We start from the raw sequence: 17,074 nt of genomic DNA, 5'->3' as shown, positions 1-17,074 counted from the left end.
TTTAATTTATTTTGAAATTTGAAAATAAATTTTGATTTTTTTTGTTGTCGACAAGTGAGCCCTTCATGCTTGGTTATCTTTAGACTCATTTTTAAGTGCACAACATAACTTTTGTATAAGTAGTTATATTTACTATGAAAATTTGAAGTATGAGTCGACACAAATTCATAGGACTAATTTCTTATTAAATAATTAATGAATTAAATAAAAAAATATATTGATTGATTAACAAATTAAATATATTTTTAGTCCCTTAAAATTAAGTAATTCATTTGTTTCTTCTCCAAGTTTAGAACGTATTTTTTTGTCTCTCATTATAATAAATAGTCTTATTTTAATCCTACATGCTAATGACGTTAAGCTAATTATTAACATTGACCATCACGTGTGACTTTCATTATACACGACTTAATTGTGTCACATACCATATGTTTAAGAGGGATTAAAATCCATCTTTTATGTAGTGAAACTAAACTTATGTTTTACATATTTAGAGAAACTAAAATTCAACTTGGCATATTAGAGAGAATAAGGGATCAAAAATATATTTTATCTTATTTATATACATTAATCCTTAAGTAAAATAAAGAGAAAAGACGACTTATAACTTATATATACAACATTAATAATTTGATTCAAAAAAGATCATCAGATTTGTTCCACTTGCTTAACATTACTTTTTGGCAAAATAAAAAGAGAAGACCAATATACCTAAATAGAAAAAGGAAAAAATCAATAATTGAAGCTTACTAACCCTACTTGGCTCGAATAGGATGATCTCAAGTGAAAAATATTTGTGATCTAGACAGAAAAAAAAATTGGAGCGCGCTTACTAACCTAAAAGAACTTTGTAAGTCCACCTCTTGATCTTGACTTTTGCGACTATTCTATTCATCAAAATATTGCTATCTACATTTCTTATTTTTCTAAACAAAGTTGAAATAAGTCAGTTGAAACTTGCATTTATGGAATATCTACAAGATAGAAGAAGAAAGATTTGTTGAGATTAGACAAGGGCTTCAGATTTATTTTATTTTACTAAGAAGGGAAGATAATTTTAACGAATAAGTTAACCAAAAAAACATAATACATCAACAAAGGTATGGAGTGATGCTTATGAAAAAGAATTCTCCGATGTGATAGCAAATCAAGCCACCTTTGAACGAGAGGAAATCACTAATTTCATATCTACTAATTGAAATTCTAAGATTGTGAATAAAGACAAAGTCAAGTGGTTGAATGATCCTAGAGGTAAGTTCCCTATCAAGCTTCTTTAGGATATATTTAGGCTTTCAATCCTCTTGTGAATTTGCGTAATTTAGTGTGGCACAAGTTTATTTCCTTACATTTTGTTTATTCATTTGGTTAATCATTCAAGGAAGATTATTTATTCAAGAGTCCAGAGTTATGTGACTTTGCAATCATTCAAGCAATGAGTCATGTGTTATGTAATGAAATGAAAGACTTAAATCATTTTTCTTTTAATTATTTCTATGATCATATATGACTGCTTCTCTATGAGAAATATATCATACATGATACATCAATAGAAGTTAAGAGGAAACCTTCCAATAGATGACTATTAATTTAAGGATTTATATATCTTTTTGATCTTTGTAATATTTTTTTACATATAATTATTTTTTTCAAAATAGTCCTTATAATTTTTTGTCCTTATTATTTTATTCTAGTCTCAGTATTTTTTTTTTAATCCTTCTAACATTTTGTTTATTTTGTATTATTCTTTTTAGATAAATATTTGATAAGACTAAAAGCAAATGATAGGACTAAAATGGACGAACGTTTATGATTAATTAATTACTTAATTTTAATCTTTTTCCAATTAATTTGGTTAAATCCAAGTAATTACTTACTCTCCTTATAAAACTTTATAAGAGTTGTTATTGGTCCCAACCTACTTTGCTCTTTGCCCCAACCTCCCAACAGAAAAGTCCATTTTGTCCCTCCCTCTTTCTCCTTCCTTTTCCCATCTTCTCACCCAATCCCTAGCAAAATCTAGAACTACAACTCCTCCCTCCCTTCACCACAATCATGCAACCATCATCACCATCAACCACCTCCGCAATACACCACAACCTTATCCCATCTCCTCCATGCCCCGCACTGCCACAACCCCCATCATCACTGTCGCACAGAGCCCATGTGCGAAACATCCTCTACGCATGTGACCTCCACCTTCAAGGCTCCACAATGCAACTCTTCACCATTATTGTGTCGTCGCACACGACATCCCCTGTGTGTGTGACCTCAACCTTCGAGGCTCCACACACACAACTTCTCATCACCATCATTGTGTTGTCACGCACATCCACCGATGTGCTCTCCTCACCATAACGGAATTATATTTTTGTATGGATATTTGACCGCACGAAATTGTGTATCCATTGGATTAAAAGGGAGGTGAAAAAATATATACCATGGAAACACGATTCCGTTGTAAAGTATCGTGATTCCATAGTATATATTTTTTCACCTCCCTTAATACAACATAAACACAATGTTGTTGACATACACAATGAAATTGTATTTCTATTAAAAAAAATTTGCACCTCCTTTACCCAATGAAATCATGAAATCTTACTTTTGTTATGTAATTTATTTATTTTTTTTCACCTCCAATAATACAGCGAAAGTACAATTCTACTATACAATGTGGGGAAGGGTATTTTTGAAAATTAAAAATATTAGTGGGGTGAGTAGCAATGACGTCCGGGTCAATAATAGTCCCTAAGCTTTACACATGTACTGTCATGCATTTCTTGCATATCGGCCTTCGTAATAAATGACAGACCTCTTACATATTACAATAAATAAAACAAAACAACAAAAATAAAAGAGAATATTGCAATGACAATTTCAAATATATACATATAAGAACCAAAACAAAAAAAAAACAATAAAATACAGATACCAAAACATATTTAAGCATAATTTAATCATAAATTCCTACGCAGCCTAATATCTAGATTAACTTTTGAAACATTTAATATTGTAAAAGCATTTTGGTTCTAAATATGTAAAAGTTCAATTTTAATTAATATAAGTTTGATTTTGGTCACTTTAAAAAATATATAAAAGTTTAATTTCAGTCTATTATTGATGTCAAGTTTCAACCAAGGACACCTTATAAAAAAAAGTCTATTTTTAAAAGAAATTAGTAAAATTAAATTTAATTAACTTTCTTAATCAACGTAAATGAGTTTTTTTTTTTTACTTATAAGAACGGCATCTTCAGAAAAAAAAAAAGTCTATTTTTAAAAAGAAAATAGTGAAAATTAATTTAATCAACTTAATCAACATAAATGAGTTCTTTTTTTTTTTTTTTGTTTTTAACTTGTTCCATAATGAAGTAACTCCACGTACTATTAGAGACATGAAGAAAAAAAAAAACAAGTTATAATAGATAATTCATCTTTCACAAATAACCATATTCTATTGCAAAGATTTAAACATGAGCTAAAGTTTCATTCTACAAGCAAAGTCAGAGTTAGGAGTAGGCTATAAACCCTAATAACATAAAGCAGAGTGCAAATAAAGCTATACCAGAAAAATGGTTAAAGCTGCTAACTTCGCTAGAACTCTGCATAACCCCAGTCCTTAATATAAGTGAGGGTAAATAATTTCAATGTATGAATGACAGGAATGCATCTTCAGAACCTACCAATATGATTGATCCTGTTTGTGCCATCCTCACCTCCAACTGCGGTAGTGACGATCGTCGAACCTGTCCATAAATCGAGACGAAAAAACACGGTCCCTGTCATAATACATACTTTCAGAGGTCCAGCTCCCTAGTCTACCAGAATCTCGGTCCAAGGGCGAAAAATGCCTCTCTGAAGATGAATAATGAAGAGAATGGAAAGAAAAAGGCATTGAGGATTCTTCATCATGCATAGGACTTCTACTCCTGTCAGATTGAGACCTTGCCATTGAAGGACTTCTTAGTGCAGAATCATGGCCACCAAACCTAGGATGAAAACTGAACATAAATGAACTATGTCCTGGGTCCCCTGGTGGACCTTCATCCCTAAGATCCCCTAATCTATGTTCGCGATGATATCCTCGACTGCCATAATCAGTACTATAATTCGACCTGTGCTGTGGCAATGACAAGTTTCTTGATATATCTGAACTCGAGGGTCCAGCCCTAGTGCCCCACAATCTTTCATCCGCTTTTTCTGGAATAGGAGCATTTATTCCAGGAAATTTGACAGTCTTTTTACGCTTTGGTTTGGAAGCATTAGCTTCCATAATTTCCCCATCCTCTTGGTCAGCAATCTCACTATCAGTGAATATTGTAATGCCAGAAGGCTGATCCTCATTGTCCACATCTAAATTCCAAACATAGGTTATAAGATTAGCTAATTTAATACACCAACTAAGAAAAAATGAAAAGGAAAGACGGATAATCAATACAGTAATTACAAACCAAAAAATGATAAACTTAAAACACTGAAACAACAGTACAAGCTCATTAATTTAGAATAGAAAGACACTTCTGCAACATCCTCAGCAGATTTCTCAAACATGTCTAGCAACTTATGCTTATAGCATTAAACATAAACCATATATTAGAACACAAGATGAACGTTTGGGTAGATCATAGGCAAGGTATGGTGAAACAAAAAAAATTGTGAAAGAAATGCATTTTACCAAGATATCCAGGTGGGTATCCTAGTTCTCGCATTCTGTTAAGCCACGGAGGTGGATCAAGCTCCTGCATAACACAAAAAATCTTATTGTTTTGTGATGGCTGAAAATTCTGCTACATCTCAAAAGTCTCCGTTGTACGGATTAGTTATACTCCAGCATAAGTATAAAAAACTTTGTGCAATCTTCAATTATTTTACCACAATACAACCCATTATGTCATCCTGCCACTTTGGTCATGAATTCGTTGTCTTAGAAACAATCAGTTGAACATGCAATTTATCAATTACTACAGCTAACACATTCAAAGCATATGTTTATTCCAATATCTTTAACATATAGCCACTTAATAACTCAGAGGTTGAGTGACTTGATCTTGTTCAACTGATAAAATATTTAGAACCAAAATGCAGTTAATAAGGACTACATACATACAGTTTAAAGGGAAGACTTGAGGGTTAAGAAAAGTTTTTCTTGTTAATCTAAAATAAAGTGTACGAGTGTCATTTGGTTGTCAAGCTCTCTTAACATATCAAGTAATAAAATTAATTGATGGCACTATAGTAGTGTTGATAACCAAGTGACTTGTAACATCATCAAGGAGTTTGACAAGATAATCACGTGTAATTTCTGTTTTTAATCCCTGATCAACTAGTCTGTGTCACCTATGGTTCTAACTTCAAAACATATGGTATGGAAATTCATGAAGTTACACGGCAAAAGCACCAGTTTGGGGTCCTTTTCCAAACTATTTACCTAAAGGAAGTTGTTTTCAAATTATTTACCGAGGGAGTCCATTTTTATTTGTATTGTGCCAAAGGCGGGGAGCAATTCAACAGGGAGCTGACATGTGACATTGAGTTGTTGTGCCAAAAGCTTTACACAATGGGTTGCTACAGCTGCAGTGACGCAACCACTCTTAATTTTATTTTTTCTAGATCTTCACACTCGGTTTTATTTAATGGACGTTGCTATATAGTATTTATGTCCTCAAAAGATAAAATGTTCTTATTAGGGCGTGAGCCCCGTTTGTTAAAAAAAAAGTTATTTAAGTGTTATAAATATTATAATGTATCCCTCAAATGTCAATTATTATTATACTATAAAATTGTTCATGCGGTTTGGGGGATCAAAAAGAGAATCACCACCTAACCTACGTAACTTCTCTTGCACTTTGGAAATTGGAATCTCTATTTTTCTTCTGTGTCCCACACGTATCTTTTGTAGAATGAAATCTAGATTGAAAATTACTAATTAATTAAACTAATGGATATTCATTCCACATTAACAATATGAGTGCTGCTATTTAGCACGAACAACCTCTACACGAATAGCACGAAAGTAGCATTCAATGGTTGGAATTTTTTTAAAACAAATATTGATTGAATAATTAAGAAAATAGTGACAAAAAAAATTCTGATCCAGTCAGAGAATTATTATCGGAGATAATTTTTTAATTATCTAATGTAATTATATATATATATATATATATATATATAATTTGAACTGAACATCAATATTTAATTTGAAATAATCTATATGATGAAACTTTTTATTCTTTATAATTGGTCAGGTCACTTAAATTCTAACTTTCACAAAATTTTCATATTTTTGTTTGATTATAAAACTACCATTTTAATTCTTAATTTTGTAAAATGACAATTAATAATATTTTTAAAAGAAATCAAGCAATAAACTATTTTTCAAAATCAATACTAATTAGCTGATACTTATAAAAATTTAATAAAGATGTATTGTTAGTGTAAAAAAAAACTAATTTCAATTAATAAAAAATATTATAAATATAACTTTTTAAAATAACTAATTTTAAAGTAAATAAATGTATTATATATAATGGTTTTGCACGTAGTTGATGATATTAGTGTACATATTATTCATTTCACTTAAAATCAAGAGAATTTCAACAAGTAATTAATGTGTTGAAGTTACAATATAATTATATGATAGTATTTAAGTTTTATCTTTGATGTACATAATTTTTTACCACATCTTGCTTATTTTTAGGTTGAATTCTAAATTATGAGATGTCTTAATTTCCTTTGATGAAACTGAGTGAAGATCTGAAAAAAATAAAAATGAAGAGTGGTTGCGCCACTGCAACTGTAGCAACACAAGCTGCCAAAAGCAGTCAACACTACACACGCTGACATGGCCTGTCCAAAAGTGGTTGCGCCACTGTAGCTGTAGCAACCCATTGCGTAAAACTTTTGACACAACAGCTAAATGTCACATGTCAGTTTCTCGTTGAATTGCGCCCCTGCCTTTGGTGCAATGCAAATAAAAACAGACCCCTCAGTAAATAGTTTGAAAACAGCCCCCTTTTAGTAAATAGTTTGGAAAAGGATCCCAAACTGATGCTTTTCCCGAAGTTACACACACACACAGTGCAGTTTGGACTAAACTGGATTTGTTTTCAAATTTAGATTCAAAACACAATTCAATCAGATAAAATAAATTGTTTTTTTATTTTTTATTTTATTTTCAGTTTTATTGTATGATTCAGGTTTGGGAGCATTTAGTTAGGGCATAACACCAGCTTCTTTAAGGGTCCACATTTCCTCCTAAACCTTTTCATGACATCAGCAGGTTGTGTTCATGGCCCCTCTCTAGTTGTTTGGCTCAGAGGTGTTTCAAGGGAATGGCTAATTGGCTATGTCCAATATGCAGCGAGATTGGACAGCCCTGCTGCATTGCTGTTGTTTTTTTGTTGCTGATAATTATCATTTGTTTTTCCTACTTTGACTTTGGAAGATATCAAGTTGAATTTTCCTCACCTCTTTCCAATAAAACTTATTTCTCAATCCAAAAAATATAGTAAATACCTAATGGTTGGAAACATATTTTAATAATAGCCTCAAAACAGCATTTTAACAACTTACCCTCAAGCCCAAAAGTTTACGTGTTGCATCATCCAGAGATCCTGGCCTCAAACCATCATACTTTCCAGCTGGAGAATTCTGATAATAACGAGTTGGATGCCGGGAAGAAGAATTCTGATTCCGTCGGGACTTGAGTTTATCGCGAGCATTATTGACAGCAATGTTGTCACGGGGCCTTGGACACTCTCTCAAAGAGTGGTTGTAAGAACCACAATTGAAACACCTAGCAGCAGCATCAATAATCTCCAGACCACTACAATATTTTATAGTAAAAAAAAAAAAGGCACGTCTAAGTAACAGAAACTGGTAGTATATTTTATTTTGAAATAAATAAATAGCAACTGCACTAATCAACAGCACACTGAAATCATTAATTAAACATTTAATTGAGAATTAATAACATACAACCAGAACACAACATGCATGCAAACCAAATGTTACCTCAAGATGGTGAAAAATAAATAAATGCAAAACAAAACATATCAGAAGTGAAAGAAATTGAAAAGGGTCTATGAAATCCAATTCCACCATAACAAATCCAGAGAAGTTCCCATAATCCCAAGATGGGAGCTTGTAACTGATCTCCTTTTTTGGTAACCTTTGCTTAAATAGAAACTCAGAGCTCGCTGATACATGGAAGGAAAAAAAAAGCTCCTTAAAATATCTCTATCTTTAAGGACCAAGCCACCATTACAAAATACAAAGTGGAAGATACCAAAACAATTGTAGGAATAGGACAATGAATTTTTATTTTTTTTAGAACAAAGAATAGGACAATGAATAAGCACAGGATAAATTGCTTCACCATTGTGCTTATGCAAGAAAATTCCAACTGACTTCCTTGTTCTTACACAATATGCCATAAAGCTGAGGTCAACTGGGAAAAAAAATAACACAACACAATCTAGAGCCATAGGCTGCTTGACTGATAAATCCCACCCCTAAACCATACATACACAACATTCCCACCACTACACAATCTGCTGCAGATGGCAACATCAATTGGCCAAGTAAGGATTTCTTACATATCAAAATGTCATCTGAACTAAACTTCCTGCTCATACAAAAACGCACATACTCTATAATTATGAATTGAGATTTGATTTGCCAATTTTCCACTGTAAACAATGACAGCACCTTCCCTAAGCTTCTAATCACCAAACAAAATATAGTGAATATGTAAGCTTATTCACCATCAAAAGGTATGACTGCTGTTTTACATATCTTCCAACCTCAACAATAGGTCCCTCCCAAACAGCTAGATTTGAAAACCCAAGAGGAAATTCCAATAAGTTACAGACACCTTAGAAAGTTGGAACTTCTCATACTACTGTGAAAGTGAATTTCTATTCATAATGAAATATTATCATATAGACAAAAGAAACAATCTCACACTTAGCAAGACTAGCCATGCCATACCACCCTACATTCGGGAAATTTTATGACTCATTAGTCCATTGCAAATTAAGGGCACTAGGGCAGTATCAGATCACGGTTTCAATATCCAACAAGTAACAAAGATCCATAGGAGATTCAATAAACATACTAACAAACAACAAGTCAATTGTTATTATTAAGCATGTGCTACGCTGGAATGGTCCTAACATTTAACTCGATATTCACTTCTTCACAATAAAATTTTATAATACCATTGTTGTACAATTATTACAGTCAAGTGCTACATCATCCACTATACAGAACTTCTACCATATCTCAATCCTTAAATACAATATAATAAGAATACAGTTCCCATTAAGAAAACTTAAGCAAACTTCTCAATATCACACCAAAGAAAGTAGAGTAACAAAAAAAGGCAGAAAAGGTACTAATTTTATCAACTGTTTGCAGGACCAAAAACTAAAATTTTGCAAAAACAAAATGGTACTTCTACAAAGAATTAAAATAATCTTTCCTTCTGAAATTCTCCTAACCATTTAATAAATTTAATGAAGTAGACAACCTAACACTATCAGAAGGTACTAATACGATATATGAAGATGTATTTCAATGCTTACCCTACTTGAAGTAGAAAATGGAACTAAGAATCAATTTTGGCAGCACGGAAATTTAAGTTATGCTTATTTTTTCAGAAATACTAAATTCTGTAGCCACACTGATCAGAGATGTTATTGAGATTCTGAGCAAAGGTCTTCTATGTGCAGCGTAACATCACAATATTGGACAACCAAGAAACAAGTTAGTGCATGTTTGGATTAACGTTTGCAAACTTAGTTTGTAAAAGCAACCCAAGTTTTGCTTCTACAGAACTGAGTTTCCAGGCAAAATTTTAATGTGCAAACATACTTTTGAGGATAACCAAACATGTCAAACTGAGTTTACTCTCCAAACTGAGTTTGGAGTAACCCAAAGTCCCAAACAGAAATGCAAATATAGACTTAGTGCATGTTTGGATAAAAGTATGCAAACTTAAGTTGGCAAACGGAGTTTGCAAAAGCAACCCAAGTCTTGCATCTACAAAACTGAGCTTCCAGGGAAAATTTTGATGTGCAAACTGAGTTTACCCTCCAAATGTTTGGATAAAAGTCTGCAAACTTAAGTTGGCAAACTGAGTTTGCAAAAGCAACCCAAGTCTTGCATCTACAAAACTGAGCTTCCAGGGAAAATTTTGATGTGCAAACTGAGTTTACCCTCCAAATGTACATTTTAAATGGTTAATCAAGCAAGCGCTTAGCAAGCTAACTATGATAATAGAAAATAGATGCTTCCACTAATCCTACTTCATTATATTATATTTCAAACATTGTATGATCACATGAACCATCTAGAAATTGTGAGCTAAGTGCACCAACAATTTCATCCTTAAAGAATACAAAGTAACAGTGTTTACCCATCCACATTACTTGAGCCATCAGCTGAAGTCAATCCCAAAGCATATCCACGATCATATAGAGGCACAGTATTATCAGCTAAAGGAATGAAATCTTTGTTCTTATCATTTCTTGTTTGGTTCTCCATCCAGAATGACTGCAGTTGAAAGAAATGGAAAAAATGATATATCCGGTATTGCAAAAATAATTTTTTCCTTTTCATGTTGCAAGATAAAAAAACCTCAATGAAACAATAAATGCACCTAGAGGTACTAGCAACACACTCTAAGACACTCTTTTTAACACACTCATTAAATGAGTGGGGGACCCACAGAATTTTGTGATTTCCAATAAATTTCAACTAATAATGAGTGTTAAAGAGTGTGTTGGTAGCATTTCTCTTGCACATATTCTTATAATGCCCATTATTCTTATAATGGCAAATCGTATAACTATGACTCAGATAGACTTCCCACAACTACCACCACCCTAGTCTTCTCACAATGCAGCAGTCATAAATAAAAGCACTTGGGAAAAAGCAGCATGAACATCATAGATAAAAATGGTGTAGCAAAAATCACACTTGAAGAAGAGTTAAAAACAAAGAAAAATGATGACAGATAAGGCAATTATTACAAAATGCAGTGAACCAAGACTTCACACCGCAATGACTGTTACAACCCTAGCTCTATTACTACAACCAACTGCACATAATTGCATTTGAGAACCACAACTAAAACCTTTATTCCGGGACTAACCAGATTACGACAAACAGACAATGACAGAAATTGAAGAAACCAAGAACAATTCCGGCAATGCTAATCCTTGGAACTAGTGACAAAGAAAAGTTTCCTAGCAGTGGTATTGAAAGTTTCTAAACCTGCAGTTTTTCAGGTTCTCATAACAGACTTGGGAAACTCACCACGGCAGAAGTCTTTTCAAGTCCAACATGCAAAGCAGGAAAAAATGTCTCCTCACCGGATTCCAACACTTCGCTAGCATCCTGAACAGAAACACGTCGTCAGCGTTACCATTCTTTACAAAACTACAAAAGTAAAAACTGCATTTGTTAATAGCACAATTGCCACCAATCTCCTTGCCAATATACCAAATGTCTAAGAATCCTTCCATTGGATGTTCACTAGATCGTCCATGTTGTCTATAGGTCATTTGGTACAACATTTTGTTAAACCCAAGGCTAGAGCCAATTATAAACAGCATTGTTCTGTCTCATGTGATGTAATCATCTCCAAAACATAAAGATTTGTCAAGTAGCCACATTTTAACAAAGGGTTTTTTTATATCCAGAAGACCAATAATCTCATACAACCCATCACCAATGCCAAAATTAATGTCTATTCATCAAAAACAAACTTCAAAATCTTGATTTGAAATTGAGAACACTTTAAACTTCAAGATTCTATGGTTTATAAGAGAAAAGCAAGAATTTTCATTTGGGCATCTTACACACTCATTTGTCATTATTTGGATTATAGCTATCAAACAGACTACAAGTTCATATCAAACCCTTGCCTTCACACTTTCTGTTCATCTTTTATGTTTTCTTTTCATAATATTTTATTCTCTATCATCTATTTACTCATTTATTTATTAAGGAAAATCTTCTTTCACTATAAAAATAAAAAATAATTGGCCTTACACTGGATGACGAAACATGTTTAGCATGCCATGCTGACCATTTCTGTAGAAGTTCCTGAAGCTTCTGTCTACTAGCTCTGGAAAATGTTCAAGCACAAGTCAAAATTTCAATCAATGGAACCAAACTGCATGATTGGGACACTTTAAACTTTAATACCAAAAAAAATAACAAATACAGTTCCATTTTCTCACGTAAGGCACATAAAATGTCCCAATGTGGTTTTGAATAATTTTCCTGACCAACTTGTACAAACCTTGTTAGGGAATTATACGTAAAATGAACTGAAGGTTGATATTCATCAACTGTAATTCGAGCTCTTTTAGCACCTGATACGGCTAGCATGACTTATTAAGGAAACAGAGTATATTAGGGATTGCATACTAACGGGATATTTCAAAAGTATTTATCAGTGCCAATGATATAAACATATAATAAATAGGAAAAAGATAGACTGCACAGAACTTATGCAAGCAAGTAAAATCCGATTATCAACCAATAGGGGTATAGCAGATTTTGAAAATTAAGATGCAAAAATTGCGCGCACATTTTTTAAAGGGGATAAAACACATTTTTGCTTAATAGATCAATTTAGTCCTTTCAAACTGAGCAACTACAGCAATTACCAAAGACCACATCACAGATGGAAGATATTTTACAAAGACCATAGTTCTAAACCAGTCTTTCCAATCCTAGGTAGCAGCCACAACCAAAAACGCTACAGTAGCAAGGCATTATTATAGCCACTGCTCTGAAACTTTTATTACTAACATTTTGTTTATTACATTATATGTTATGCTTAAAGAAATAAATAAATAAAAAAGGCTAAACTAAACTCAAATCGAGGCCCAACAAACAAAAACCTAAAAAGGTAAACATAAAAATGTTTGGGCCACATTGGCCAATTCCCCTGAAACCCTAACTCCCTAAGACCACTTCAGCAGGTAGCTAAATGAAAAGGCAGGTTCACATATGACAGAGTGGGAGGTCAATGGTGGTAAGACAAAAGTCGCATCCAACAATAGCGCAGGGCGTAGAGTGTTGCAGACATGCATTTGTGGCTTGCAGAGAAGAAGGGGGTGAAATGCAGTCACAGAGATAGGAACAGAGAAGGAGGTCACGATTCACAGACATGGTTTTGGTGCTATCACACTGTGATTCACACCTTTCTGGCCATGAAATCAGCCACAAAACTGAAACACTCCGTCACAGCCATCCCAGTAGCAGCCAGTGGCTGCAAACACTGCAACAGCTTCATGCGCTATTAACTACAGTGTTCTAAACCAATTTAAAGCAATTATGGCACAGAAATTACAAAAGACAAGTCGTGTCCTGCAACAGTGCAGGAGTCATCCCTGTAACAATAGCACAGCTTTAACGTGCTATTAACTACACTAAATCTAAGCCAATTTAAAGCAATAATGACACAGAAATTACCAAAGACCACCACATCAGGCGGGTGGAAGAGAAACTCACCATTTTAACTAACTCCTCCACCAATCACACATGCATAATTTGGATGAATCCTATTGCAAAAAACTCACAAGTTACATCAATACACACAAGCAATGAAAGCATCCAATTTATTCATCTAAGCCAAATTTCACACATAGGGGTTTCTACTGAGTACAGTTAAGCAGCAAACTAGAAGAACTTCAAAAGTGCCATTATCTAATAAGAGAAGAACAAGCATTGAATCCTAAATTTCACAAACATTGAATACTAAATTTCATAAAAAGGATACATGTTCCAACAGTCTCAAGGCTTCTTTTGAGACTCCCATCCTCAAGAGAAATGCAACCATTCTCAGCGAGCAATCCTCCACTCACTTCCTCAGTGACCACCTTCAACTTCAACCCATCTTGCAAATCCTCCTTTTCATCTTCCAAAATGTTCTCCTTTTCCAAAGAATCACTTCCCAAGTTGCTGTTCTCTGATGGAACCTCGTTCATGTGCTCGTCACCTTCCATATCCAAACAAACCCTTTTCTCTTCTATGGCAAAAGATTAAAACTTAATCAGAATTTCACACTGAAAATACACATATCCCTATGGGTGTGTGTGGAGTGAGTGTAGTGCGAGTGAAGAAAGTGAAAATTGAAATTGAGAATTGGGGATAAAAGCATACCCTAAGTGGAACGAAGAGAGGGTTACGACGAACAATGTCGTAGGGCGTGGCGGAGTAGAAATTGCAGAGGTGAAAGAAGGAACCCTGGAGGGTAGAGAGTAGGTTCCGTGAATTGGGATCCCAAACCAAAACAGAACACTGCCCTATGCTCAAACGACATGTTTTGTTGAATAATTTTCGCATTTCTCAAAAAAAAAAAATATTACACTAACAAAGGAATAAAAATAAAAATAATAGTTTATTTTTTGAAATGTCTTTTTTATATAGTATTTCTATAAATATAAGGCGAAGTAAAGATCATTCCATCTAATTCTTTCAAAAAAAATATTTTATTATTTAATTTGTTTGAATCTATATTTGTTATTTAATTGTTATCTTTCCAATTTTATTTTTCGTTGTTTATAATAGATTTCATATATTTAGTAACATTTTTAATATTAGAATTTAAAATTCATACTTTAAAGAAGAAATACTTTTAATAAATTCTATTAAATTTACATTTCTTAGTTTGTTATTATTTGATTATTTTAAACTTTGATGTAATTGAAAAATAATTGAACGTATAAAACTTTTAGCAGAAAAAAGTTAAGAGCAAATTAAAACATCCTACTTCTTTCTCTCTCTAAAATTATGTTTGATTTATATTAAATCGTATTACAATACGGAAGAAATCAAATTACATAATTATAAGTTGTTAAACTCATTCCACTTATTGATTTTATCATCATTTGACAACTTGGGTAACAAATTATATCTTTTTTTATTTAATTCAATGATTAATACTCCAATTCTTTATTTAATCCATTAATATTATCACTAGGGAATGAAGTTTTTAGTGTTCTTTGTCCTCGCTCATACCTTTTTCAAAAAATTTCCCAAAAGGTGGTGACACCTATCGCATAACTACTTCAAGCTAAGTACACTTAACTGTGGAGTTCTTAAGTGACAGGGTATCAAAAAGTATATGCATCTTGTTAGTATAGGTAGTACTAATTAATTTCTTTAAGTCATCATTAACTACACAATCCCAGCCTCTAGATCTCTCTCTTTTCATTGTGATTCGTCGGGATGTTACATGTCTACCAGTTTCCTCTTGGTTCATCCTCAAATCGCACCATACTAAGAGAGAGATTTACTTTGATACCATTTGTAAACGCCCTTGATTGTTGACTTATGAGTGACTCACCCCTATGACACTTCATTTGGTGGCACTTAACTCAACTCCTTGTTGGTCAAAACCCTCCACCACTTAAAACCCTTTATAGGTAGCCCTTTTTGAAACATCGATGAATCACACCGGAAAGAGGGGGATCCAAAGGCTGTGTAGGTATGGGACTATACAGTTGAGGATGACTTAAAGAAATTAATTAGTACTACCTATACCAACAAGGTGCATCTACTTTTTGGTAGTTCATCACTTAAGAACTCAAAAGTTAAACGTGTTTGGCTTTGAGTAGTTATGAGACGTGTGACCTTTTGGGAAGTTTTTAGGAAAACTTGTGAGTGAGGATAAAACACGCTAAAAAATCTCGTGTTGGTGGGATCAACCATTGCTCTTGGAAGTCAGAGCAGATTGTTGAAGTCTTGGAAAGGGCTACCTATCGAGGGTTCTAAGCAACAAGGACATTGAGTGAAATGTCATCGTGTGAAGTGTCGTAGAGTGTGAGCCACTAAAAGTCGACAATCAGAGGCATTACAAATGGTATCACAACATACTTCTCTCCAAGTACGTTGTGGTTTGTGGACGAATTAGGCAGAAGCTAGTGGGCATGTAACACCTTGAACAAATCACACCTAAATGGGAAGGATCCAGAGGTTGTACAGGTGTGAGACTGTATAGTTAAGGATGACTTAAAAAGAATTAATTGGTACTAACTATACCAGCAATATACATTTATTTTTCGGTAACTCATCACTTAAGAATTCCACAGTTAAGCGTGCTTGGCTTGGAGCAAGTATGTGATGGGTGACCTTCTAAGAAGTTTCTCAAAAAGTGTGTGGGTGAGTACAAAACACGTTGAAAAGTCTCATGTTGTTTTGTAGGGACAGTCATTGATTTTAAAAGTAGCTAAAATAGATTGACAAGGTCTCGGAAAAGGCTACCTATGAAGGGTTCTGATTGGTGGTGGGTTTTAACCAACGAGCAGTTGAGTAAAGTGTCACTGTGTGAAGTGTCATAGTGTCTGAGCCACCGAGAAGTCAAAAATCAGGGGCATTACTAATGGTATCATAGCAAACCTGGTATCATAGCAAACCTTAACACCCCAAGCAAATAACATCAAATGAGAGGGATACATAGGTTGTGTAGGTATGAAACTATACATTTGAGGTGATCTTAAAGAAATTAGTTGGTACTACCTATACAAAAAGGATGCATCGACTTTACGGTAGCCTATCACATAAGAACTTCACAGTTAAGCGTGTTTCGCTTGGAGTAGTTATCGGATGGGTGACCTTTCAGGAAGTTTTCTAGAAAGCATGTAAGTTAGGACAAAGCATGTTGAAAAGTCTCATGTAAGTTTGTGGGGATAGTCATTGATCCTGAAAGCAGCCGGAGTAGATAGTAGAGGAGTTGAGTGAGGTGTCATAGTGTGAGAGCCGCCGAGAAATGAAAAATCAAGGACATTACACTCGTGACGGGTAACAAGCTCAGGCTCAGACCATAGTAATATTAAATAAGTCAGGTCAGGCTTAGGTAGGACTCAGTCTGGTCCACCCCTAATTATCACCAACCCAACCCCTACCACTACTAGTATCACCACCATTATTGCCAACATCACCATCCCCATTATTGTTATGGGTGAAAATAGGCTAAACTAGGCTAAACTATATTAGGCCCGAATCTAGCCTTAACTAAAAAAACATGGCTAGAGTTTAACTTACTTAATTAA

The 17,074-nt window shown here is 33.8% G+C and overlaps 1 protein-coding gene across 2 annotated transcripts; it reads right to left on the bottom strand.

Annotated features, from left to right (window-relative positions):
* Positions 1–3,434: 3,434 nt before the first annotated feature.
* LOC100805423 (uncharacterized) lies at positions 3,435–14,335 on the bottom strand. Of its 2 annotated transcripts, none has more exons than XM_006603890.4 (9): positions 14,184–14,335; positions 13,801–14,049; positions 12,313–12,394; positions 12,060–12,135; positions 11,322–11,402; positions 10,420–10,556; positions 7,572–7,824; positions 4,675–4,738; positions 3,435–4,352 (listed from the first exon to the last, which is right to left on the bottom strand). In XM_006603890.4, the coding sequence occupies exons 2-9, from the start codon at positions 14,024–14,026 to the stop codon at positions 3,712–3,714; spliced, it is 1,560 nt and encodes a 519-aa protein (XP_006603953.1). In that variant the 5' UTR covers positions 14,027–14,049; positions 14,184–14,335; the 3' UTR covers positions 3,435–3,711. The 2 variants fall into 2 exon arrangements, with proteins under 2 accessions (XP_006603953.1, XP_006603954.1); XM_006603891.4 differs by having other exon boundaries at positions 13,801–14,046.
* Positions 14,336–17,074: the final 2,739 nt, after the last annotated feature.

This window comes from Glycine max, chromosome 19 (genome assembly GCF_000004515.6).
Source record: "Glycine max cultivar Williams 82 chromosome 19, Glycine_max_v4.0, whole genome shotgun sequence".
NCBI lineage: Eukaryota > Viridiplantae > Streptophyta > Magnoliopsida > Fabales > Fabaceae > Glycine > Glycine max.
This window is presented reverse-complemented; position numbering and strand designations above follow the sequence as displayed.